Raw genomic sequence first — 25,599 nt, forward strand, 5'->3', positions numbered from 1 at the left:
AAATATTGGCAAAATAACCCTTTAATGGGATCTATTAAAAAAATATACAGGAATACTTGCCTGAGAAAATCTTTGCTGGAGTTTTTTTGGGCTTCCCCATGTCAAAATTCAGAAAGAGCTAAGCTGAGCCTTGCTCTTTCCACCCACAGCCCCAGCTGCAATCATGTTCATCAAAATCAGGTCTTTAGCTCTTACTTAATTTATATCAGGTTTTTGGTCATTTGCTCATCTTCCACTTGAGACCTCATCAGAAATGTGAGTACACCAAGCAATTGTTGACTTTTGTTTCATGGCATCCTCACTCCTGCAGTCTGTGCTAAGAGCAGTCTGTCCTGTTTAGCCAGTGTTGGAGCTCTCCTTGAGGGGTCTTCAAACTTGCTACACACAACCAGCTTTGCTGCTCAACAGCTGACTCAAAATGCCTGACAGCAGTTTCTTGGGTATTTTGAATTAGACTGAGCTTTACTTCGTTGGCAGGATGTAATTTAGAAGGCACAAGCTGGACAGCAGCTGCCTCTTGTTTGCAGCACTGAATTAATCTTAGCCTACTCCTGAAGAGATGAAGACAGAGAAGGCAGAGAAATCAAGTGGTATGTGGCAGAGCTGATCCATACACAGGGTGCTGGATCAGTCTGTCCAGTAGCTGCTCCAGGTGCCAGGAGTGCCTGCACTCCATAGTGCAGGAGGAACACAGTCCTCAGAATGCTGCTAAAACGTGTAGAACAAAAAAGCAGCCTCAGACTGCACTGATCCTTATCTGTAGCACTTCAGCATCTTGCCATGCCCCGAAAGGCACAAGGTAAAACTGCTTCAGAGATGGGGAACTTGAGGAAGCAAGACTGAAGTGGAAGGAAGTCTCCTGAGTGGCTGTGGTGTTGCACTCACATCCACCAAACTCCCAACAAGCAACAGCCCCTTTCCTATTCCTGCCTTAAACAAAACATAACAACACAACACAACACAGGGAGATTTCAAGAACATGTTTAATGACAGGAGTTTCTACTGAAACATGAGAAGTCCATTCGAACTCACCAATTTTTCCTTAAAAAGAAACTTTGGTCACAACAACAAATTCTTTTTCAAAAAAGTGCAAGCAATTGCACAAAACTGAACACATGGTCCTGATACCGCCTCACACACAAACTGCAGCAGCAGAAACTCATCTAACAGAAGAAAAAATCCTTAACAAAAACCACAGCCCACCACCCTGCAAAGATTATACCATGTACATGGAGTTACAGGGAACAGTTGTGAACAAAGTGTTTGAATTAATCAATGCCTGTAGACTCCTACAAGTCAGTTTGGACTTAAGATAAACATTAAGGTAGCACAACGTTAGTGAGTTAAACAAGTGTTTGCAGTTATCTCTGCAACTTCCAGGGGAAAAAGGGTGAAAAATAGAAATACAAAGCTATCTATGTACTTAGCTCTGATGACATGCACGGCACACTGACTTCTGGCTTCTCAAGTGTAATCTCTGGTGACAGGGCTGTGGTTGAGTAAAGCAGCTGCAATGCTGTGCAGGGTTTTCCCTCCACAGCACAAATGCATGCACAAATAAAAAAGCCTCTCATTCACTTGCTCTGTTTGCCTCTGCTACGAGTCGGTAGATTCTGTAAGCAGCGAGTGAGCTACGGGCAGACAGCTGTAATAACATTTCTGTTTTCATTTTCTGTAACAAAAAAAATACGCCTTTAAAAATGCTCTTGAACAAAGCAAGTTTGACTATGCAACACAAAATAGCAGCAGATACTAAGACACTTTACAGTCACCACCAAATTAAATCTGCAGTGTAAGATACACATAACATTAAGGTAAAACACTCATGTAGTGGTTAATGGCTATTTCTTCTCAGATGAACTCCTAGAACTACCTGAACCAAACAGTTCAAATTATTAAAACTATGTTTAAAACTGATTTCTACTATTAAAAAAATATTCATATATATATACTATTAGATGAGTCACATCAAGTGCTCTTAAAATCTTAACTAAATATAGCTATAGAATATTTAACCAGACACTTTAAATCACATACAGCCAAGTTTTGTAGAGGTAAACATTGCCTCACATTTGCAACAGTAACTGAGTATCAAACAAACCATCTGGATTATTTTCATGACCGTGAACAAGTGGTCAGGTTGACCTTTTATTTCCACCAAGCAGCTGCTGCTTCCCTATAAGCACTTTTTAGCTTATGGCACACAGTTTGGGACCTTTCAGAGGAGCCAGAGCATCCCAAAGGCAGTTGAACACCTTCACCTTCAACATCTTAAATGCCTAGTCCCTGTCCATGACTGAGATTTGGCCATGTTGTGAAAATGAAGGAATTTTTTAGCCCCAAGCAATGGGAACAGATGGCCTTTGCCAGCCTCACTCAGCAAGTCACCTAAGTTGCTGCAAAAATTCCTGATTTCAAAAACTGACTTGCCCTTAGAAGGGGGAATTGCCCTCCATGCACCTTTTCCTCTCCTCTCCCTCCTACATAACTTGGTCTTGCCTTCCTTTTGTGCAAAGAGATGGTTTCATTCCCTGTCCACCAGTCTCAGAGTGCCTGATGCTCAGTTTAATGAGAGTGGCAGGAGTGGACATGAACACGTTGCCATGGTGCCTGCACAGACAGGGCAGGCACATCACCCCATCCCCTCCTGAAAATGCCAACTGAAGCTTTTAACATCCCTCTCTCCTCTCAGCATCACCACTTCCCTGACTTCAAAAGGGCTTGGTCTGCTCAAGAAGTTCAATTCCCGATCTTCAAAGTCTTGCAGTCCTGAAGAGACACAGTATTTGCTTCTGAAGCATCCAGCCTAAGTGTGAAACCTGTTTTACCAAGGTGGAGAAAGAACCCCAGATCTTATCTCAACCTGCAGCACCATTCCATCCTCTGGTCTCTGCAATTCCTACCAGCCAGAACAAAACCTGCCCTGCCCATCCTCACCTCGCAGCTGGCATGCCAAATATTGCTTAGTAACAGTGGCATGGAATGACTCAAATTCATTCCATGAATGAAAATCACAGAGCATTTTATATTGCCTTGATGACTAATATTAATACAACAGTCTGCTCTGGGATTTTTCCATCCAGGCTGAGCGGGCTGTCTGCAAAGCCTTTGCAGAGTCATGGCCAGAGAAAGCAAGCTGTGGGGTGGGAGCTGCTGGGATGAAAGCACCAGGCTGCTGGAAAGGAAAAAAATTCCCCTTCACCTCCTTTTGACTGAAGGGCCCACGGGAGCCACACAGAACTGGCACAGGTCGTGGTATTATGACAAAGCAGTTTGGTGTTCTCAGCAAGCCTCAAATCCCACTAGGGCTTTAAAAAAATAAAAATCTCCAAACTGCCAGCCTGCCGCAAGGCTGGTGCTTCACCAGAAGCTCTGCAATCTCTGTGAGGCATTGGCAACCACGAGGGTCAAGCAAACAGTGCGATGATCCTAAAACAATTAGAAAATATGCATTTCCCAGGAAAAGGAAAGTTCCAGACAGCTTAAAAAACAAAAATAAGAGGTGTTAAGGGTTGTAGTAAACAGTAAAGTCTGAACTGCATCTGTGGTTACTTTAAAGGAAAACCACAAAGTAAAGAAACTAACTCAGTTGGGTTTGCCCTTTCTCCCGCTGGCCTGTAAGTGTACATGCCTGTGGTCTCCTACACCCCATCCTTCCAGAGGCAGCAATCTAATTCCCACAGCAACATGCCACAGCTCTGACCTCTGCAGCACAGAGCACAACAGGGAGCAATGGTTAAAAATACATCCTTGAGTTAAGTGAGCTTTGTCAAGCAGGTAGTAAGGGAAATCTTCCAGTTTGATAGAGAATAAGATTACTTACATGAAGCTTCCATGAAAAATAAGACATGTTCTCTCTGCAATCCAATCACTCCACATGAGGACTTACTTTGCTTAGAAAAAAGCTAATACAGATGAATTGTAGACAAGTTACAGTCAGCACAGGACAGTACAAAACAGTGATTTTACTCCCTGTGGAAGGGCAGAAAATTACAAAAATATATCTTCTTTAATCCAAGACTGCTGTAGTTTAGAGTATGCCTGATTCTTCCTATTTCCCTGTGGTCTCATTTATTGAAGTTGGTCTGATCAGAGCTCCTTGGGACAATGAGAGTGTCATCATGAAAGCTTAGTGCAATTGTTGTTTAAAAAAAAATAAAATAATCAGTAGCAAGTCAAGAAAATTTTCAACATGAGTCAACCTCTCACCCCCACTGCCAAAAAACCCTACACCAAACACACAGTATGGCATTTCAGCATGGCTTACATCTGTACCACCTAAAGTCCTAAGTCACATCTGTAAGGCCCAAAAATACTTCTTGATTTTTTTAAACATATGATTTTACAATGACCAAAGTTTAACAGAGACTGAAGTATTGAATTAGGTTTTAGAAAATAAGTCCTTGAGGCAGCTCAGTTCAATCTTCCTTGTCTTCCTCCTTCTGCAAAACCTATTTAGACCATAATGATCTGCATGTTGGTACACAAGGCTGCATCTTGTCATGATTTGGTGACACCCCAGCACTCCTAAAGCAAAGGAGAGCTGAGTTTGCAAAGAGGAACTCTGGTCATTCCAATGCAGCAGTTGGGAAACCAGGGAACCAAATGGTGATGTTTTAGTCAGAGATCCACAGCCTGCTGCACAAACAGCACCTGGAGGAGGTGAGGCTTGGTTTGGTTGTAATGCTGCAGAGATGAAAACCTCCCCTTTCACAGTTATGGGTTCAGCAGGTCCCTCAACAGCAGAATGACATCTTGCAGGGCACCGACACTCCATGGAGCTGCTTTACCTGAAAAGCAGGAAGAATTAGTACAGCTGTGGATTTGAAATTAAATAGCTTACAGGCAGAGATTAGAACCTATGTGCAAAGGGGGAAAGCCACCAAGGAAACGGCATTATTCACTGGGATTGCCATCCATCCCCTCCAGCAGTCCATGTCTGTGACACTGGCACTGATACAATGTTAGCATCATGCCAGGGAAGCGAGGCCAAGTCAAGGCAAAAGCTGATAGAGGAGACAAAACTCAGATGCTGAAAGATCCTGTGGCCAGTTCCTGTGCAGAGCAGAGAGGGGAATGTGCACAGGGAGGCTGGTATGTCACTGCATGTGAAACTGCATCTTGGACAGTGCAGCTTTTTTCACATCCGTGCAGCCCCTTAATAACCTACACACTCCTTGCTATGGATGCTCCTCTTAACACCCTAGTGCTTTAACTGCTTCAGGATTCAAAAAAAGTCTTTCTAGTAACTTGTTACTCTCCAGGAAGGAGGCAAGAGCCCTCCTGTAGGACTGCACAAGCCAGCACGACATGGTGTGCTCCAAAACAACTGTTACAGCAGCGTCAGGAAAGAACCTGGCCTTCAAAACCAAACAAAAATTGTTTATTCACCATTTCTTTTCTCCCCTGCTGTGGGCCTATGGGAAAGTCTGAACAGCAGCACCAAAGCTTTGGCAGTTTGTTGTATTTATAGTGAGCTGCCTGTGTTGCTGATTTGCACCCCCTTCAGATGAGGATAAATGATACCCCTCCATTTATACACAACTTGTCACTGCTGCCTGCTGGGAGAAAAAAATAAGCTGCTATAAACCCCAGCACAGTTCACCTGGCATCATCCAGAATTGCCTGAAGCTTTCACTTGAAAAAAAACAAACAAAAAAACCCCACAAACATTAGAGCTGCTCCCTTGGGAGTGAAAACCTCACGGTAACAAGTGGACAATTCCATGTTCCATTCAGAGCTGCACACGCAGTCAGGATTTGGAAAGGACATAGTCAAAGAAGGCACCAATAGCATAACTCTGATATTTTACAGACTCCCAGAAGACTCAAGCACATCAAAGGCTGAGCCCAGCAACTGTGATGAAGATGTTTCTACACAGCTCAATGCTATTGGTGCCTGAAAAAGGGATGATTCCAGAATCCAGCACTTTCATGTGGTGCATCTTTGCTCTGAAACATCCTGCAAGCTCTCAAAAGCCCTTTAGACCCGTGATGGTTGAATAAACATTCCTGTTCTCTTCCCTCAGCCTGCCACCACTCTTTACACATAAATCTTCTTTCAAGAGCACTTTGGAAGATGCATTCCTAAACTACTTCTGCGTTCTGCTGGTGCCACTGCTGTTAGAAGGAAAAATGACAATCCACAGGGGGAAACAAACTGAGTATTTTCACTCAGTCAACAGGATGGACAGAGGCTTCAATCTGCCCAAGAAAAACTTTCTATTGGTATTTATTTAGGAGCCTGACATCACAACCAGCATTTAAATTCCACTTCTTCCCCAACTCTGGGTTGTCACATGGCACATATCGCCCTGGACAGTTGTGAAGTTCCCCCAGCTGGGCTCAGCAAGCGTAGCAAGAGCAGAACTCGCTGCCTCCAACAGCTGCAAATCAGCAGGCAGAGGAACCACTGCTGATATCCCAGATTACTGAAGTGCTTTCAAAGCCTTTCATGTGCAAGGCACCACAGAATTTATTCAGTACTTGTTTTCAGTTCCCTATTGAAGCTGACAAGAAATTCCCCAATGAGCTACGTTAGAGTTAATAAGCTTAACAAGCTAACAATTTTATTTACCTTTTCAGAAACTGGTTCTTTTTGCAGCTGTTTTAATCTCTTTTCTCTTATTACACAAAACAAGCAGAGTGCTCTGTGGTGGAGGACAGACACCAATTTGTTGGGGATGTTTGCTTGTAACCTACTTTACTTCACTGCTCTCTGCTCGAGTATCACCCATTGCCAACTCCCTGATGAATCGACCGCTTGGCTCCACCAAGGAGAAGATCAAGGAACTCGTGCAAATTTCCCTTGCCAAAAGTGCTAAAGGAGCAAGGAGGAGAGGGAAATCTTCAAATCAAGATCTATTTGTGGGATGAGACAGAGCGTACTTGGAGGGTGGGATTTAGCTTTCCACTAACTCATTTTTGAAGATGTGCAGCAAGTTTAATCCCATCATAAAACTTGGAAAAAACATCTGATATCTGGAAAATTATGACCAACACAGTTCATATGGTCTAGAAATCAATTGGACAAGGATGCTTTTCAGCCTTCAGCAGCACAGATTGAACTGGTGATCATGAAACAAACCATCTTTCCATGCTCAGTTTGCTTTCTTTGTGTAGCTCTATAACAAATTTCAGAACAATTCCTGAACTTTTTATCCAAATGGCTTTCTCGACACCAGAGCAAATACATACAGAAAACCATCTTCCATATGAAAACAATGGTTTCAATTAAGCTTACAAGGTGATAATGTCCAAGTCATCTAGCATCTTTGCTCTGTGACAAGTTTTGATTTACACTTTGAGACTCTCATCACACAGAACCTGAGACTGCAGCATCAGAGACCATGGACAGAGCTGCTTCCCTGCTACTGGAATGAGATTGCAAACGGACCTATCTGGCACACACAGAAACTTTGGAATTCAACAGAAGCAGGGGTGGATGGATTTTGCATTCACAGAAAGGACTATGTTTGGGGAAGATTTTGAAGTGGTTTCATTAGTCCACCTTACAGGAAGAAGGTGGTTATTTCTCATTGCTCCACTGCCCAAGGGAAGCCAGGGATGGGATCTACTGGGAGCCTAAAACGTTAAAGCCTCCTGAAAAAAAAAAGGAAAAAAAAAATGGAAATGACCTTCAATCCAACAGCCCAATTTACACTGTCTGCTGTTCTTTGATGCCTCATATAAGACTGAGAGACAGATCCACACAAGGACAAAGCATTAAAGAAAAGAAAATTAACTGTATGACAACAATTGGAGAGGTAAATGCTGCTTCTCCCCTGTTGCTGTTCCACACCAACTGCCTTTTAATTAGAGAGCTGTTTGCATTGTATGGAGAGAGAGCACAGAATCTCAATTACTCCCCCAAACATAAATGCAAGTGTCAGAACACATCTTTCAACAATGGGAGGGGACCTCAAACAAACAAGCCCAGAGCCTCCCTACATCATGAATGCCGGTTTGGAAGGGAGGGGAAGGCTGGGGAACATACCTCAACAGAAGACCTCACAGAATTTTGTTCCCTGACTTACTGTGGGCAAGTCTGAGCTGCCCATTCTGCAGCTCCATCCCTCTCCTCCCATCTGAACACAGGCACCTATGAAGAATTGAACCTCCTGACTGTTCAATGGCATGGTCAATGTCATACTCAGAAACTCAAATTTGCAAATAAGTCTCTTTACTGGAGACAGCATTTATGAACTGTCTGGGACATGGTCTCCAAGCTGCACAAAGGAACCGGAGACTTTGATGCATTTTACAGCAAATGTATCCTCAAAAAAGCTTTCCCAAAATCAGTACTGCTAAAGGGTTATCTGTAAGATGATCTTCCCCTCTAAACTGAGGTGGTTCTGTTTGAGCCAAACAAAAGTATGTCTGAGGTAGCAAAGACATCAGAAACTGTGGAATTTAATAGCTGCTGCACTGTTGCAGAAAGGAGGAATTCCCACAGCTGAAAACAGGACTGGCTGGCTAAGATCCCCAAACCCCTCTGGTCTCTGAATACAGCACAGGGTGAAGAGCCATTTGCACTGCTCAGGAACTCAGGACGACCCAACATCTTTAGTGACAGTATCGGCACAGCACGAGCTACAGGGAAATGACATCAGGTAACGTGAATGCAGCTCTCATAAGTCAAATGGTCTCCAGCAAGCTCTCTTTGTTCATCCACTACTGTTCTATTAGACATCTTATCCTGAAGCACTGCCATGATTAATAATCTTCTGTTCCCACTCTTTGGGGAAAAACCCTCTGATCCTATTTCCAAAGTTCACACAGAAAGTGCTGAGTTAAAAGGAAGAGAGGCAGGAAACATTGGCTATTAAAGCAGGCCTTGGCAAGTCAGATCTCTGCATTCTGAGTTTAACAAAGCCCAATCCCAACGTACAAAGTGCACAAGCTGAAATCATTAGAGCAAACACAGGGCAGCCACAGGGAACCCCAACAGTCAGGCAAGGACTGATAGGAGTCTTCTAATTCCAGAACTAATTGTTTACACTTAAAAGGCTTGACTCTCACACCCTTCATTGTTTCATGGCTCCCAACTATTTCCTGACTTTTTATAGAGAACTAACGTAGTGATTTTGGACATGACCAGTGGAGTGTGTGGTGGTGTGTTGTTCATATTTTGGCACAAATGTGCCTAGAGCAGACATGGTGTTCCCTCTTTTCAAAGCTAAGACATGGGCAACATGAGTAAGGTCTGTAAAATCTCCAGTTAGAAGCTGTCAAGATCTGCATTTTTATAATTAGGAGAACTTATTTCAGCCTAAGTGGGACAGACTAGAGTAGGCCTTACTTGGATGAGAACACAACTCGAATGGTGTGGATGGTTTGATGCAAATAAAAATAAGAGATGCAGGCACCCTGATGCCATAAATGAATGTACAGCATCTTTATGTGCTGAGTGGTTGCTATAAATCTCAGGCTCAGAATAGGCACCGAAAGTTTTGGGTTGTCACACCACTCCCATGTCACAAAGACAAACTTATTTAAGGAAAGTTTGTTGCTAAGGGATAACTGCTGACAGCATCAGCAAGAGACCACAGTCCTCTCTGTGCCACAGACCAACATGAGAGCACTCAAACCTAGAGGCTGGTAGAGATTCATCAGCATTTCCCTGCCAGGCTCACAGCAATGGCAGTGCCTGGAAAAGCAGCCCTGGATCCAGAGCCCTGGATCCAGTGTGAGTGCCCAGGAATAACTGCCAGCAGCTGCCCAAGAGGGGAAGTTCAGTGTGTTAAACCCTGTCAGCTATCTGGGGTATGTGTATCCCATTGTGCTGCTCTGCAGAGGGCAGACAGCCTGGGGGTAGCAATGTGGTTATTGCAGGAGCAGGAGAGTACAGAGCCAGGTGTGCTGGGAACAGGCCGAGGGGCTGTAAAGGACAGGAATAACACTTGGGCAGAGCAGATGGGAGACTGCAACTGCCTCACCTCTGCCAAATTGGCACAGCAAAGAAAAACGGGCTGCCTTCACTAATAAGGGCTCAAGGAACAAGCCTAACCAGACGGGCTGGCAGCAGTACCTGTATTTCACATCAAACACTGTTGAGTCCTCATCCTCATCGTCTTCTTCGTTCAGAGGAGCCATTTCTACCCGCTCGGCTGGAGTGGTGATTATGTCATACTTCCTGGTCTTCTTAATCCTCTTGCCAGACCTGAAACAGAGGTGGGAAGGGAAGGATTGTCTTTATACAGTATTCTTGGAGAGTCTGAAGCTGTTCCCACCAGCTCTGAATCACTGCCCTGTTCTATTCTGCCACCCCAGACACAAAGCCTGCAGAACCAGCCTCTGTCCCCTCATGCTGCCTTTCCAAGACCACCATTTGTGCCCTTCTGGGGAGCACAGTTTCTTGTCAACTGCAATCCAGATCAATGCCAAGTCTTCCAGCTGCTGACAAACCAGAATCCTCTGGCATCCAGGGCAGCCCACCACATCCTCCTGCTGCCACGCTCAATAACTGAGACATGAGCTTAATCAGCTGAAACAGCCCACAGTTTAGTGAATGTGTTTAGATGAGAAAGGCCAGGTTAAGCCCTGCTGAGCCACGGCAATGTTCCAGGCAGGATTAGAAGCAAAGGGGTGGTGATGTCTAGGTACAATCACCCTGCTGTCTTTTCTTGCTATCAGGCCAAGCTTGGGACTCCCCCAGCAACAACCTTGAGTCTCATCTGAGCAGTTTCAGGCTCCATGCTGTGGAGGTGCTATAAAAAATAATCAACAATCTTTCAAAGATAACAGTACCTACCACCTCTTCTCCTACAGATGCCAGGCTTACTTTCCTTTTGAAATGGAGATGCTCACACACCTGCACATCCCAGTTTTCGAAGATCTACTTTCTAAGACTTTCAATTAACAAGCACTTGGTGTGTGGCTTTTCAACTAATTCTCTGCCTCTAGCTTGAATTGTGCAGGTTCTTTTTTATTTCACCTACTGTTTTCATGAATATTAGAAGGTCACACTGCTCATGCATGAATTCAGTTTTGTGATTACACATTCAGGAAGGTGTTGATGTGTACGTCGGCCTTTGGGGAGAAGAGCGGATGGCTTTGGTTAACAAACTGCAGAATTTTCCCCTTTGCTTTTTATAAAACAAAACTGGCACCTGCCAAGCATGAGAAGGGAGCTGGTGCAGGCACAAGCAAGCAGCCCCTAACTTTTTGTAATCACAGCTTTGAGCAGCCAGCACACCAAGAGGGCACTTTAACCAGCAAGAAGCCTTGCCCTGGCACGTCATGCAAGATGTGCTGGAGTCAACAGCACTGGTTTTGCCTCAAGATGCCTTTTGAAGAGTTACACAGCAGCAGGAACCGAGGTGTGAGCATTGCAGAGAGCCTGGGACTCTGGCCCTGTGTGTGCATCTCGACCACAATGGTCCCCTCCAAGACTTACAGTTAAGAACTTTGAAATCAGCGACCAGCTCCAATGTAGAAATCTCAGTGCCTCTGCCTAGCACTGCTTTTGGGCAGTAGTTCAAACAGGTCCCAACCCTTGGGATGGAGCAGTTTGCATTTCCTCCTCATTCTGAAGGCTAAGGTTGCATCAGAAGTGAGGAAAAATAAAGCAGTCTGTGCCACCATGTCACACAGAGCACAGGGTGGTTTGTTCTTTTCCTGCTGTTGTTAAAACAAGCAATTTTATATCCAGTACATCAGGACTCTTAACCCAAACACTTGAAAATCCTTTTGAAACCACTTCTCTGTTATTCTGATTCTCTGCTAAAACCTAGCAGTAAAGTGATGCAGGGAGGTCTCATCTAGCAAGTAATGCATTGTTTTTACTAGAAATATTTACTCAGGCTGTGAAGCCTAAACATAAAGCAAAACTAACCTGTGCCTACGTGTCAGAACTAACCAAGCACAGCCTTACCATTCTGCATTCACCTGCAGTCCACAGGGGGTTTTTCACAGGTTCCATTGAAGATCCTACCTGCATATCAGGCCCACTTTATTGAGAGTCATTCTACCTCATTCCCTCAATTAAAAAGCATAACTTACTCCACAGAGTTCATCTTACAACAGTTAATAATGGAGTGTTTGAAGAAATTACTGCAGAACAAGTATTTTTAGAAATGTGAACTAGAACTCTTTTGCCTCCAGCCATTAATTAGTCTATTTGGGCTACACTTTCAAAAGGACCTGCAGCAGAAGTCGCTGCACAGTGATCCATTAATCTCCACAACCCTCACTTAACCAGGCTGCTCATTTAGGAAAGGGAGGAAGCTCATTTTGCTGCTGTTTTTTGGCTAAGCTGCTACAATCAGTTGTTTGCCACTGATAAGGTGAAAAGGTTTTTCCTTGCCACCCCTTTCTCAATTCATTACACACCAAATTTCCTAGCTAATTTGTCATCAATCTACTTTCCAGTTGTCTGTTTTCTCACATTTGCTCATTTGAACAACTCCCTCGGGGTTCATAAATATTAGAGGAATTACCCAAACTAACTCTGCAGGAAAGCCCCGGGAGTATCCCTACATCCACACAGAGTAAGGCTGCCTATCAGGAAACCATTTCACAGTAAAACTCCTGAACCCCAGATCGCTGTAACCATCAACCACAACACAAAAAGGAAAAGCCCTCTATCCAGCAGGTGGGACCAGACAGCACAGTCAGCAGAGCAGCACAGGGCAGGAACTACAGAATACAAATGTTTCATGAACTTTGGAGACCTCCTGGACAGGATCAGGACACATCAGCCCCCAAGGGCAAACAGAAGATCTCCTCTCCAACCAGGCTCATTTTGTGGAGGCTTTTTTAAAGCAAACATGAAGCATTCTGGAAGCTGTGGGCAGTGTGTGCCCCTTGCACAATGACAAGATGAAACACGCCCAAGTGGTTAAGCCAGGGTAGATGTGGTGCTGAGTAATTCAGCACAGTAAACCAACTTTCACTTAAAAAAATCCTATTGCTTCCGCTGACTTCAGCCACCCCCTCTAATTAGAAGGGGATGCTACAGGTCTTGTCCAGAATTACCATGAGGAAAAAAAAAGACAAAACCCAAGTTAGCTGCAGCCAGGGATATCAAACTTTCCCTGCAGCCCCAGTGCTGCTCCCACCAAACAAGCTTGCTGGTGTTAACAGAAGGCAGATGTGGTGAGCACAACACTTGGGAAAAGTTGGAGTGGCCCTGGGCTTGGATGCCTGAGGCACCACACACCACACCAGGGTCTGCCTCCTCCATCCCAAATCAGACACATGTCCCTCACCACAAAGAGTGCAAGGAGGGACAACAAACAGGGCTGGACTGGAGCAGAACGCTGACTTTGTGTCTGTATTTTGACCCTGGGCTATTTTGATCAAGCCCCAGTCATATGCAGCACTTCATCCTCCTTTCTGAGGCATCATGTGGTGAGTAACTGCTCGAGTCAACTCACTAGTTCATTATATTATTTATTCCTCTAATCTATTTTAGTCAACAACACTGACATTCAAAGATAATGGTTTTCCTGACCTAGAGAGAGAGGTCTTTGCATTTCTTAATTCAGATTAACACTTCCTGCTAAGAGATGTAGTGGGAGGGGCCCATCCTTGGAACAAAACGAAAACTCAAAAAAACCCATCCCTTCTTATCAGGGTGATTATTGGAAGTCTGATTAAGCCAGTTTCTCCTAGAACTGCAGCAATGTTATACCAAAAATAGAATTAGTTTATTTGCTTTTAATGGACTCCCTTAGCAATTAAAAAAAAAACTTAAAGAAACATAAAACTTGGGAAACTCCAGACTTACTACCAACTGATGAATTAGATCAGCAATATTTCATTACTGTTGACCTGTCTGAGTATCTCTGCTCTCAGGATGGTGCTCTATACAGCAAAGTCAAATGACAAAGCCAAGTCCTCACGTGTTTTCTGGAGATGAGGCACGTAGTGATGGTACAAGGGGGAATGGCCATAAACTGAAATAGAGCGGGTCTAAATTAGGTCTTAAGAAGAAATTCTTCACTGTGAGGGTGGTGAGGCACTGGCACAGGTTGCCAAGAGAAAATGTGGATGCCTCATCCCTGGAATTCTTCAAAGCCAGGTTGGATGATGCACTGAGCAACCTGTTCTAGTGGAAGGTGTCCCTGCCCAGGGCAGGGGGTTGGAACAAGATGATCTTTAAGGTCCCTTCCAACCCAAAACATTCCATGATTCTACAAGATATATTTTACTGTAGAAACTGCCGTGATTAACATACAGCCATTTACGTGTGGTGGTCAGTGCCTGTGCCAGCACATACTTCCAAACATTACAGCACAATCAGACCAATTATTGTCTGAGAAGGGCCCAGGAAGTATCATTGTTTTATAGGGCAGAGCTTTGAGAAATATCCTTGTTTCACAGAGCAGAGTTATAGAAACTTATATGATTGCTCCAAGCTCTTCAAGGCTGTGCATCCTACAAGAAGAAACAACATTCACCCTGTTGAGATTGTTCACATCAGAGCTGTAAAGAGCCCAAGACAGTGCAACACAGCACTCCTCTCTCCCCTCCTTTCACCAATCTGCTGTCACACTCACATCAAGACAATCCAGTCTTCCCAAAGTCAGGGCCTCTGAAATGCAGGTCCCATTTGTCATTCTTTGTGGCCATAACTACTAACTGCACCTGCAGCTTAAATGAAGTATTCAGCATGGGTCAAAAATATGTTTTGGGGTTGCATGTTTGGTTGTTTCAGATTTTTGTCTTCTCCATTTTTCTTTCCTGTTCCTGGCAGAAGTCTTGTCTTTGCTGGAATACTCTAACTGATTATAATACAATTAATTTTAAATCAGTCAAACTCTCTGGGGTTAAGACTTGGATTGCCTGGAGCAATTGCCCAGCTCACAGAACAAAGAAAGGGTCATGTATCCTATGATCATATGCTTGAACCTCTCTCCTCAGTCTCAGTCATTTATACCAGTTTTGAAATTACTGCAAAACTATGCTAGACGTGTTGTTTGAGGAAGAAATAAAAATGGACCATGAAGCAAAGAAACAAAATAATGAGATACAAAATAAGCAGGTAGCTTCTCTCTAAAAATCTAGATAAATAGCAGCCTTTCCAGCCTGGGTTCTCTTTGTTCAAGGCCAGGTCAAGACATGAAGCAAAGAATTACAGCACAGCGTTTTCCGCAATGAAAGCTTTGGGTTGTTTTCAGTTGGCCCAGTGGAGCAGAAGTAACTTAACCAGTTTTCCTAGAAGGCACATGGTCTACCAGCACACTTAGCCACATCTGAAAAACTGTTTCCTGTGAGCTGATACCAAGGATTGTATTGCAGTGGAATGAACTGAGCTGCACCAGGAGACAGGGCAGAGTATGGTGGTAAAAGGCAAACCCCAAAACACAGATCAAACAGTGCAATTATCTGCACATCGTCTGTTGCAAGACATTGTGTTTCTTGGTCATGCAAACTACTCAAATACTCGATTGAGAATGACATGAAATTTGGTTTGTTGAGGAAATGGTTTTGGGTTGGGAGCATGCAGAGCCCATGGGTATAGGAAAGAAACCAAACCCAGAACTGAGCTTGCAATAAAGAATAAATAAATAAACACTATGGCAAAGTAGGTCTTGCCACATGCAGACAAATAGCAAAGTCTTGGGGGGCCTTCATAGACCCCAGCAGGCACAGAAATAAAAGAAATTCAGACTGCTTTGGGTGACAACACATTCTGAACCACAGGACCATCAGATGAATTCACGGCATAACATTCCCAAAAGGAACGAAGAGGAATCTTCAAGCGTTGTCTTAAGAACAGAGCTAAAAACTGGAGAAATAAATCTATCCCAGCTCAAACAAAAAAGGAAAATAATACAAACAGAAAAATAAGTAAAAATGAAATGTATTTAAAATATAAAATGTATTAAAAAATTAATCCAATTCCTGTGACAAGACTAGCTGGCCACTCACTAGTTTATTTCATTTCTACAACCCATACATAAAAGGGTAATTTACTTCAAGCAACCCAGAAAAATTTCGTAGTGAAGGTTTAATCAAAGATTAGATTTCAGCCAAATCTTTTTAATAGGAATCCATGACACTTCAGAAAAAAATTGCAATGTTTTTGACTAAGTGTGAACAAAGCTCTTATTCTGATTGGAGAAAAGCTTTACATTTATTGTGGGTAAATCCCTTATCTCTTCTGCACCAGAATCTCTTCTGATCTATGTTGTCAGCTACAAGTGTGACACTGTTCAGACATACCTGTTGGTATTCTGCTCTCCTTTTCAACTCGGATAACTGTTTACAAACAAGTGCTCTGTCAAAGAAACATACTCAGAAGCCAAAAAGCTTCACCTTCCACTCTTCCTAGCATGGTCTACCAAACAGATCTCGGTGGTGTTTATTTTAACACATCTTTACTGCTGCATTAACTCTGATCAGTTACATAATGACAACTTTGGCATAGGAGAACTAATCCGTCATTCCCAAGGTGACTTTAACCTGGACCTGATTTTGCTGATCGTGGTATAGGGAAGGCCTCTAAAGGCTATCACTTTTCCTCCCTTGGATAGAAAGGTTCAGCCTTATGCCAGGTCTCCTTGTCACAAGATCTTGCTTTATACTCAGGAGAAACTGTAGCAGAGGAAACAAACTCCCCAAGATCAGACAGAACCAGGAGTAGAAACTTAGGGTTTCATTCTGCACTTAGTTATAGACTTCCTAATTCTAGCTCATATATCCACTACCAATTCTGTTTGTCTATGACAACTTTATACAGCTCCAAAGCAGATATACCGATTAAAAAAAATCTCTTCAATACTTTATTGGGCTCTCCCAAACCACCTCACTTAAATGAGCACATTTATTTGCATTGCCTTCTGCCAGCTGCTGCAACACTTCAGTAGAATTCAGTTAAATGTCAGTTTCCTTAGAAAATACCCATTCTGATCATTTCAGTTCATAGACCACGCTTTGTGTTATTAATGCTACCCATCCTACCTGGAATTAATACCAAAGTAGGAGAAGCAGAGCATTCAGCCATCCCATAAATACAAAGGAGCTGCCTGAAGACAGAACAAGGAAGAATTTGCCAACTCCACTTGTTCGCTGTCACCTGAGACAAGGCTGGACTCCTCCCTGCGCCGAGTGCCAGCTGTTCCCCTCTCCTGGCGCTTCCCGGGTGTCCCTGCCCAGCAGTGGGACATCGAGCTGTGCCAGTCTGCCATCTCCACCTGGATCTCCGGCTGGCCTTTGTGTGACTCCATGGACAGGCGCCCCACGGCTCCCTGGGCCACCCACTGCCAACAACCACACGAACTTCCAGATGTTCCCACGGAGTTCCACGTGGTTTCTCCTATGCCCTCTTGCAGCCCCCGGCATGGCCCATGCAGTGAGTGAGCCACGCGGTGGGAATGCCCACTTGGAACGCTCCTCCTGCCCTGATTTCCCGCAGGAGCGGGAGGAAGGCGGGGGAAGATGCGCCAGGCCGGCGGCCCCTGAGCCACCCACACACGCTGTGCTTGAGGCCGGCCTCAAAATTCTGTTAACGTGCAGGTTAATCGTTATTATTATGTAATATATAGTTCTATATACAAATAACGATAAATAACGAAATACACCAGGAGGTGTTCCGGCCCGGCGGTACCTGAAGACGCGGAGCAGGAGGCAGGCGATGAGCGCGGCCGTGAGCGCGCAGGCCCCGATCACGGCGGCTTTGAGCGCGGAGAGGTCCCGCAGCACGGCGGGCACGGGGCTGAGCCGGGCCCCGCTGTAGTTGCCCGGGGCCGGGCCGGCGGGCGGGCGGCTGCCGTTCCCGGCCGGGGGCTCGAGGCTGCCGCGGGCTGCGGGCGCGGCGGGGAGCAGGAGCAACAGCGGCAGCAGCAGCGAGGCCGCCAGCAGCGGCAGCGGGGCGGCGAGGCGCATCCTCCCCGCTCCGGCTCCTCCGGCCCCGGCTCCTCCGGCCCCGCCGAGCCCCGGAAGGCAGCGCCGGCCGGCCCGGCCCGGCCCCCGCCCCTCCGAGAGGCGCCGCCTCCCGCCGCCGGGGCCCCGAGCCGGGCAGAGCCGGGCCGGCCGCAGCGCCCACCCCCGTGGCTTCCCGCGGCCCCGCCGGGTTCCCACAGCCCCCCGGGCTCTCCCGCGGCCCCGCCGCTCCCTCGCCCATCACCAGCATCTCTTACTAGAGAGAATCCATAGGAGGCTGCGAGGATGGTGAAGGGGCTGGAGGGGCCGTATGGGGAGCGGCTAAGGTCTCTTTGTTGTTTAACCTGGAGGAGACCCAGGGAAAGCTCATCGGGGTCTGCAGGTTCCTCACGAGGGGCAGCGCCCATCTCTGCTCTCTGTGGGCAGTGACAGGACCCAAGGGGACGGCTGGAGCTGTGTCAGAAAGGGTTAGATTGGACATGAGGAAAACGGTCTTCAGCCAGAGGGTGGTTGGGCACTGAACAGGCTCCCCAGGGCAGTGGTCATGTCACCAAGGCTGTCAGAGCTCAAGGAGTGCTTGGACAATGCTCTCAGGCACATGGTGGGATTGTTGGGGTGTCTGTGCAGGGCCAGGAGATGGATTCTGATGATCCTAATGGTTCCCTTTCAACTCAGGCTATTCTGTGTTTCTGTGATCCTATGACCACTTTGAACTGCAACACAGGACATCTGCCCAGCTGCGAAATCATTGCAGGGGTCACACTGCCATCAAACAGGGCATGGATCTCACGAGCTGCTGGGTCAGCATGGCCCAGCTGCTACATCAACAATTCCTACATCAGATTTATGTCCTTTTGCCTTTCTGCTGGTCATGAGGCTCTGCTCCCAGGTTGATTTATTTACTGGTATTTCACAACTTCAAAATTGTAAGATGCATGGAAATCACAGCCACAGTTCTGCAAACCATCCCAGGTGCACCGAGCATGTGAGCAGTGCCATTGGCCAAGCCAGGCATGGAGAATAAATCATGGAATTAAACAACATCCTGAGCCGGGAGGGACCCACAAGGATCATCAAAGTCCGACTCCTGACCCTGCACAGGACAACTCCAAGAATCCCATCGTGTGCCTGAGCACATTGTCCAAACACTTCTTGAGCTCTGGCAGGCTTGGTGTTGTGACCACTGCCCTGGGGAGCCTATTCCAGTGCCCGACCATGCTCTGGGGGAAGAACCCTTTCCTAATATCCAGCTTAAAACTCCACTGACACAGCTTTATGCTGTTCCCTCAGGTTCTGTCACTGGCCACCAGAGAGCAGAGATCAGTGCCTGCTCCTCCACCTCCCCTCCCAGGGAAGTTGTAGACCCTGATGAGGTCTGACCTCAGTCTTCTGTTCTCCAGGCTGAACAGACCAAGTAATTTCAGCTGCTCCTCATGTGGCATCTCCTCTAGATCCTCCACCATCTTTGTTGACTCCTTTGGACACTCCCTAATAGCTTTATATCTTTCTTACATTATGGTGCCAAAAACCGCACACACTGCTTGGAGGTGAGGAGTAAATATGGGAGCAAAGAGCCCGTGCCATGATATGGCCAAGATACAACTTACTTTTGCTCCTTGTGTTCAGTATTAGCATGAGCTGCTAAATAATCATGTGTGGGGAGAGTGGCACCTTGGCACAGAAATGAAGTGAAACAAAGAGGGGAAAGATGAAAGAGCCCATTTCCTTCCTATTAAACTCTACTTCAGGGTTGGCATGGCAGGGTATAAGCTATAGAACGCGTGACTAAGCTGTGCAAAATACAACAGAGATGTATTCCTGCTGGCAGTGTCCCATTGGAGAGGTGGCAGGGAAATAGTGCATGGTTCATCGGCCTTCCTAGCCAATTGGGATGCTGTATCAAATGCCACCCACTCGGTAATAAAAGCATCCTTAGTGCTTTGCAGGAAGTTATTTGGGATGAGGAGTTTTTGACATGGATACTGTGCAGAAGGTCCCCTTAGACTATCTGAATTGGGCATTGTTCCTGCCTTATTTCATTGCTGACTTTTGTGCAGTTTCCCAGTTTCCAACGTGGGGCCTCAGTTCATTTCTGTTCAGAATAAACAAATAAATAAATAAATAAAATTTTAAAAAAAGTTTCCAGCTGTGCAGGAGGTCAGATTGGTGATGTGGGCTATTTCCCAAACACTAGTGTGAGACTGCTCTCATGAGTTATTTGTAAACACTGACCCTATGCTGGCCCTGCCTGTTCAGAGCTGTTTGCCAGCTGCCGCCTGACCTCTGTCAGATCCCTCTGGCAGAGCAGAGCTTCCCTATAGGATGAAGGAAGATATGGAAAGGACTTCCAAAACAAGAAATACCTCCCGCAGTTTGAGTGAATGTACTGGAGGTGAAGAGCCATTAACACAACATTTTGGAGAGCATAATTTGTTTCAAGTGCTTCAAGGTTTTTTGGTTTGGTTTGGGGTTTTGTGGGTTTATTCTTTTTTCCTCAGATGCTTTACTGATATTTCACATGTCATTTGCCTAATTTGGGAATCATTCCTGGGTCCTGGTCTGGAATGTGGGATTTCGCAACTCTGTTCTTCAATGACATCATGTGGTTTGTACTGAACGCAGCAATAATAAATGAGAGCAAGGGGAGTTTACCAGCCCTTCTATAATAAACATTTTATCTGAATAGTGATCTTTTGGGGATCTGAACTAATTTATGGGGTTTAGATTTTACCTAGTAAGTCACGTGTTCCATGCATATAGGACAAAGAGTCCCACTTGAATAACACGGAAGCTACATCTTGGTTTCATCTCCCCCTTAGCAGTTGTGCCTGTGAAAGCCAGAGCTCCCGAGAGCTTTGGTAGAAGAACACAATTTTGAGAAGCCGAGAGGAAACTCAACCAGGGAAAAATGCAGAAAGTATTTGCTTCCCTTCCGATGAAATCTTGTATTTTATTCCTGACACCAATACACACCTGGAGGAGGAGAAGGCTCTGCGGATTGCAAAGGTGGGAGTTGGTATAGCTTTTCTCCCTGCTGAACACCTGTTCAGTGTCATTGCAAGTTGGAGCTCTCCCTAGCAATTGCATTTTCTGTAGAAGAGTCTGGTGCTGGCTAAATAGGAGTAGTGACGGTGTTTCTGTATGCAATTGCTTCTGAGAATGGCAGATTTCTGTATTTATGGATGCCTGTTACAGGAGCATCCCCATTTGTGGGGAAGGCTCTTCATGCACTGCTTAGCAATTCATATGAAGTTCAGGCTGCCCCTTCCTTTGTGGTCTCAGATGGCCTCCAGGCAGCACCCAGGTGTAATTTTACCTCTCAGAATAGGGGGAAATTTGCAAGAAATTGTGCAGAGAAAAAATAAGCAAAGGAGTTGAAGCTAGCTCAGTTGTCGGATTTAGGCAAGCTGGATTTGCAGGAATAAATGTTTCTGAGAGAGAAATGAAATGTGTACAAAATGAGGCAAACTACCTTCCCAAGGATTTGTTGCAGAAGTAATACAGCTTTTGAACAAAGACCAGAGTCCAGTAGGGAAGGAAATAAAGTGGAACTGGTAAAGGATCAGTGCTCTGTGAGCACACCTCTGACATCTCAAAACGAAAAACCCAGTCAGAGATAAAAATTCAAGGAGCAACCAGGTCTCCATCAGAGAGTGTTTGAGCTTGGATGTCAGACAAGAGAGCACAGGGTAATTGCAAGATTTAATCATTCTTCCAGTGACTATCGATAGATAACCTCAACCAGCAGTGCAGTAAAACTGCAATGCCTCATCTATCATGAGTGGTCTGAGGGCTGCAGAGATGTCCTATTGCTAATTAAAGACCAGTGATGTAGAGCAAGCAGGAGCTTCAGACATACTTGGACAAGGCTTTGCACATTTCTAGTTAGCACGTTACATTAGCCTGTTATTCCTATAACTCTCCAAAGCATTTATGGCTTTTTACAGACATTAAAAGCCAGTGTTACTGCTGCAAAAGGCTTGTAATTGAAGTCTATGATAAGCAGCAGATTTCCTTTTACACGAAGTTGGTGCAGTCATTAAGCTGGGGTGCAGAGATTATCTCTTGAACAGGTTCTACAATATCGCTAATACACACAACGTCACAGTGTAGCAGTTAATCGGAAAAAAAAGCAGAGAAAGGAAGGACAGCAGTAAACCACAAATCTTTGTTTAGTTTGGATAACAATAATCAAAGAACACAAAAGCCGATTATGACTTTGCCTCCCTCTGCTTTGCTGCCTATTCATGCAGCAGCCTGTCCTGGCTGGCCCGCTGAAGTGCAACCTGAACGAAGCTGACAAATACTTCAAGTCTTTTTTTCTTATTTTTTTTCTAGGATAACTTGCAGATGATGTCCTTAGACTTGTTTTCTTCATCTCAGCTGCACAAAATAAACTCATCAGGTTGGTAAGGCTAATCTTGCAGCCTCAGGTGGCTTTAGAGGTTTATTGATGATGTTAAATTGACTGCCAAGTAGCAGGATTCCATCCAGAATTGTAAGTGATCTGGATATGAAATAAAGAGACTTGGATTTAACCCCTACATGGACTATCTCCTGATCCAGCTGCACTGTTGTCAGACAGGGTGCTTATTTTGTCATTGCAGCTTAAAGGGGAAATATCTGTGCTGTAATAGCATTTCTCATCCATCAGTACCTACTTACCCAGGTCTTAGAATGCCTGCACAGGTATAAGAAGTAGAGAATCCACCTCAGCCCTTGGAGGATGCTGCACTAACACATTGTGGTCATTGTCACTGTGAAAGCGACTCCAGGATGTCTGTGCACCCTTCATCACTCAAACATCCCTCTGGAGTGTGCACCTGGGCTTCAGTGAGCCTAAAGGTCACAGACGTGCTGTGTTGCTTACCTGTCCATCCTGTGGTGGAACAACTCACTCTGACAGGTGCTTCTGGGGAGGTTATGGACTCTTCCCATGCTGCACTGTGGGTTGGATCTGCTGGTCCTGGTGCTCCTTTGTAAAGCATGAACCACCTCAAAGGGCTACAGGAGAATGAGTTTTTGACAGACACATGCCTGGCCAAACATCTCTTCGTAGTTCCCAGGAATCCTAACACCTAGCAGAGCAGGGATAAGGCACACTGCCTTCTGGCTCTCTTACACATCCCCCTTCAAGCAGCAGCAGACTGTAATTCTGGTTTGACTGAGCAATGCCTGTAACTATCATCCCAGCACTGGCCTTTTCCCTGGAATGACAGTGATCCTGAGTGGCCTGGAATAACTCCCCATGTGGAGCAGCTCCCCTGGAAGCTGTGAGATTAAATCCTTGTGGCATCTTGTTACAGGGATCAGCGGATAGAGGATTATAGATGGGCAAGTGGCACCCACTCTCTAGAGGAAGTAGGGAAACATCTGTTAACATCTGCACCTGGGCTTCCAAATCCCCAGTGTGAGCCAGACCTAAAACTGTTCCATGCAAGATGGGTATCAGGAGAGAACATCCCAAAAGGTATGCTGACAAGGGGAAATCTGTGAGCTCTTGTTGTTTGTTGCTTTCTAAAAGGGCTGAACCCTGTGGTTTCTTAATGTAGTTTTTGTTTGGATTTCCAGAGAAGGATTTTTCTGGTTTCATTTTAGCAACATATAGCTGTATCTTTGTGTGGCTGGAGGGTTTCTCAGGATGAGTGCAGAAATAGTAGGATTATGACCTTACCAGATCCAAAGATAAAAGATAAGTAATCAGAAAAACAAAGATTATTTCTTAAATTGCTAGAAACTTGCTACTGCTTGTTATTGTGTATTTAATTCAAATATCAGAAAGACACCTGGGGTAGGAATCAAGCTGCTCAGGAGATTCAGGTACCTTATCACTGTGAAAAAACCTCACACCTACTTTCCACATTTTCTAAAATGAAAAGCAGAAAGGAAAAATGTCTTGATAGTTCTCAAATAGCAAACATGCTTTTTTTCAACTAAATTTTGAAGTCTCTGTTACACACAAGGAGTAGGTGTAAAATATATTTGTTTCCCTTCAAATCAACTAAATAAATGTCTCTTCCCACCACACAAATTGTCACTTAAGCCAGCCTTTGTGAGCTGCAGTTTCTACCCATCTCTTGTTTTTGCTGCCTGAAACACTACTTAAAATATTTTCAGTGTCGCCCCAAATACAGCTGACATTTTTTGGAAGCAGCACTTCAAATGAGGTTGGCTGTGAAGAATTTGCCTGGCACTAAACATCTGCAGTCAGTGCTGTTATCAGCAGAGTGCCACAAACTCTTCCTCACCTGTGGGATGCTAACAGGTTTATTGCAGTTCAGATGAAAGATGTCTAGGCCATAAGCCTATACTGTTTCTCCCAATTTTTTCCCCCAACCAAAACATGTGTGAAAGAATGTGGTGTTTATGGAGGTGGGAGTCTGAGAGCACTGTTTGGAGACAAACATAACATGCAGTCCTCCCTAAGGAGGTGCTGGGGCTTTAGCTATGAAGATTTGGTAATTTAGCCTCTGCTTCAGCTCCTGTCCCCTGCCAAATTGCTCTGCTTCTAAATCCTGATCACCAAGAACTCTACAAGCCCTTCTCCTGAGCAAAATGTACTTACTATCTTCCAGTGTACCATAACCTTAATTTCAAATCAAGCCCCTTAAAATTTCAGTTCCAAACTTTGAGCACAGTGAATCCTTCCTGCTAGAGTGAACCTTGTTAGAGTACAAAACCTCACCCAGTCCGGGGAACAGCATACCCATTCTCCAGGAGAAGGGCTGATAGAAAAATCGGCTCATTTGAATTCAGCTCAGAAAAATTTTCCACTGTATGTCATGCTTCCTGCCAGCAGAATGCAAAGCCTTTTTTATCAGACTAAACATTCTCCAAATCCCTGGGCAGTGGGTAATAATGTCTACTCTATAGTGTACTTCAAAGCCTGTCTTCAAAGCCTTCACTACCTGCACAACACTGTAATGACCTTTATTTTACAAAGAGATAAAGCCATGCTGGGCAGCAGTGCTGGCCAGGGGAGGACAGAACCATGCACAGGATTTCAGTGCTAAATTCAGAAGGGTCTGTAGGTCACAGAAAAGTGAAATCATGTAAACAGCTGCTCCACAGACGAGGGGCATTAGCTAATGCCAGGCAGGGTGGGATGGACCTACAGGCAAAGGTCATTCCTCTGCTCCCACCTACTCCAAATCCTTTAGCATTGGCTGGAGCCACCTCAAGCAATCTGGTATCATGTTCTCTTGTCTCATTTCCCTGTCTGCACTGCTCCATCCTATCACTCCTTCAAAATATCCTTCCCTGGCTGCTGGCGTAGGCTCCTGAGGGGAGGGATGCCACAGCATGGCAGGGAACCCTGCACAGAAGAGCTATTCTGTCTATATTTGCCCAGTTTCCCCAGAACTTATGGATCAATGATCCATTTGCAGTTGAGAGTATCCCTAGAAATCTTCTCCCCGTCATAGTCCACTTTCCCTCCAGTCAAAGTGCTGGGAGGCTATGGGTGAGACTGCCTACATGCCACAGCAGATTGTAAGTCCTAAACCTTTTTTGGGATCTCTAGAATCCCTCCTTAAATCCAGCCCCATAAACATAAACCAAACAAAAGGCAGTAGCCTTTTTCACTTCTAAATTTTCATCTGCCGGCCAAGAAACAATTGTAGATTTCAGATAAATAAGACAGAGTTAGTTACGCTTCCCTGAATAATCCACTCTTGTCAACAAAGGTTGCTAATAGAGGCTCTGCCTGGGCATTTGGATGGAAATTAATGCGTCGAGGAGACAAAGCCATGTGCAGTCTGCAGACACG

General features: G+C 45.1%; 1 protein-coding gene across 2 annotated transcripts; it reads right to left on the reverse strand.

Moving 5' to 3' along the window:
• Positions 1 to 965: 965 nt before the first annotated feature.
• On the reverse strand, positions 966 to 17,923 carry FAM174B (family with sequence similarity 174 member B). Of its 2 annotated transcripts, XR_011698952.1 has the most exons (4): positions 17,557 to 17,923; positions 10,030 to 10,161; positions 3,824 to 4,790; positions 966 to 1,672 (listed from the first exon to the last, which is right to left on the reverse strand). XR_011698952.1 is itself a non-coding variant. In XM_071568638.1 (3 exons), the coding sequence occupies exons 1-3, from the start codon at positions 17,832 to 17,834 to the stop codon at positions 4,787 to 4,789; spliced, it is 414 nt and encodes a 137-aa protein (XP_071424739.1). In that variant the 5' UTR covers positions 17,835 to 17,923; the 3' UTR covers positions 966 to 4,786. The 2 variants fall into 2 exon arrangements, 1 of the variants encoding a protein (XP_071424739.1); XM_071568638.1 differs by having other exon boundaries at positions 966 to 4,790.
• Between the last annotated feature and the right edge of the window lie 7,676 nt (positions 17,924 to 25,599).

Source organism: Pithys albifrons, chromosome 13, assembly GCF_047495875.1.
Source record: "Pithys albifrons albifrons isolate INPA30051 chromosome 13, PitAlb_v1, whole genome shotgun sequence".
Classification (NCBI taxonomy): Eukaryota; Metazoa; Chordata; class Aves; order Passeriformes; family Thamnophilidae; genus Pithys; species Pithys albifrons.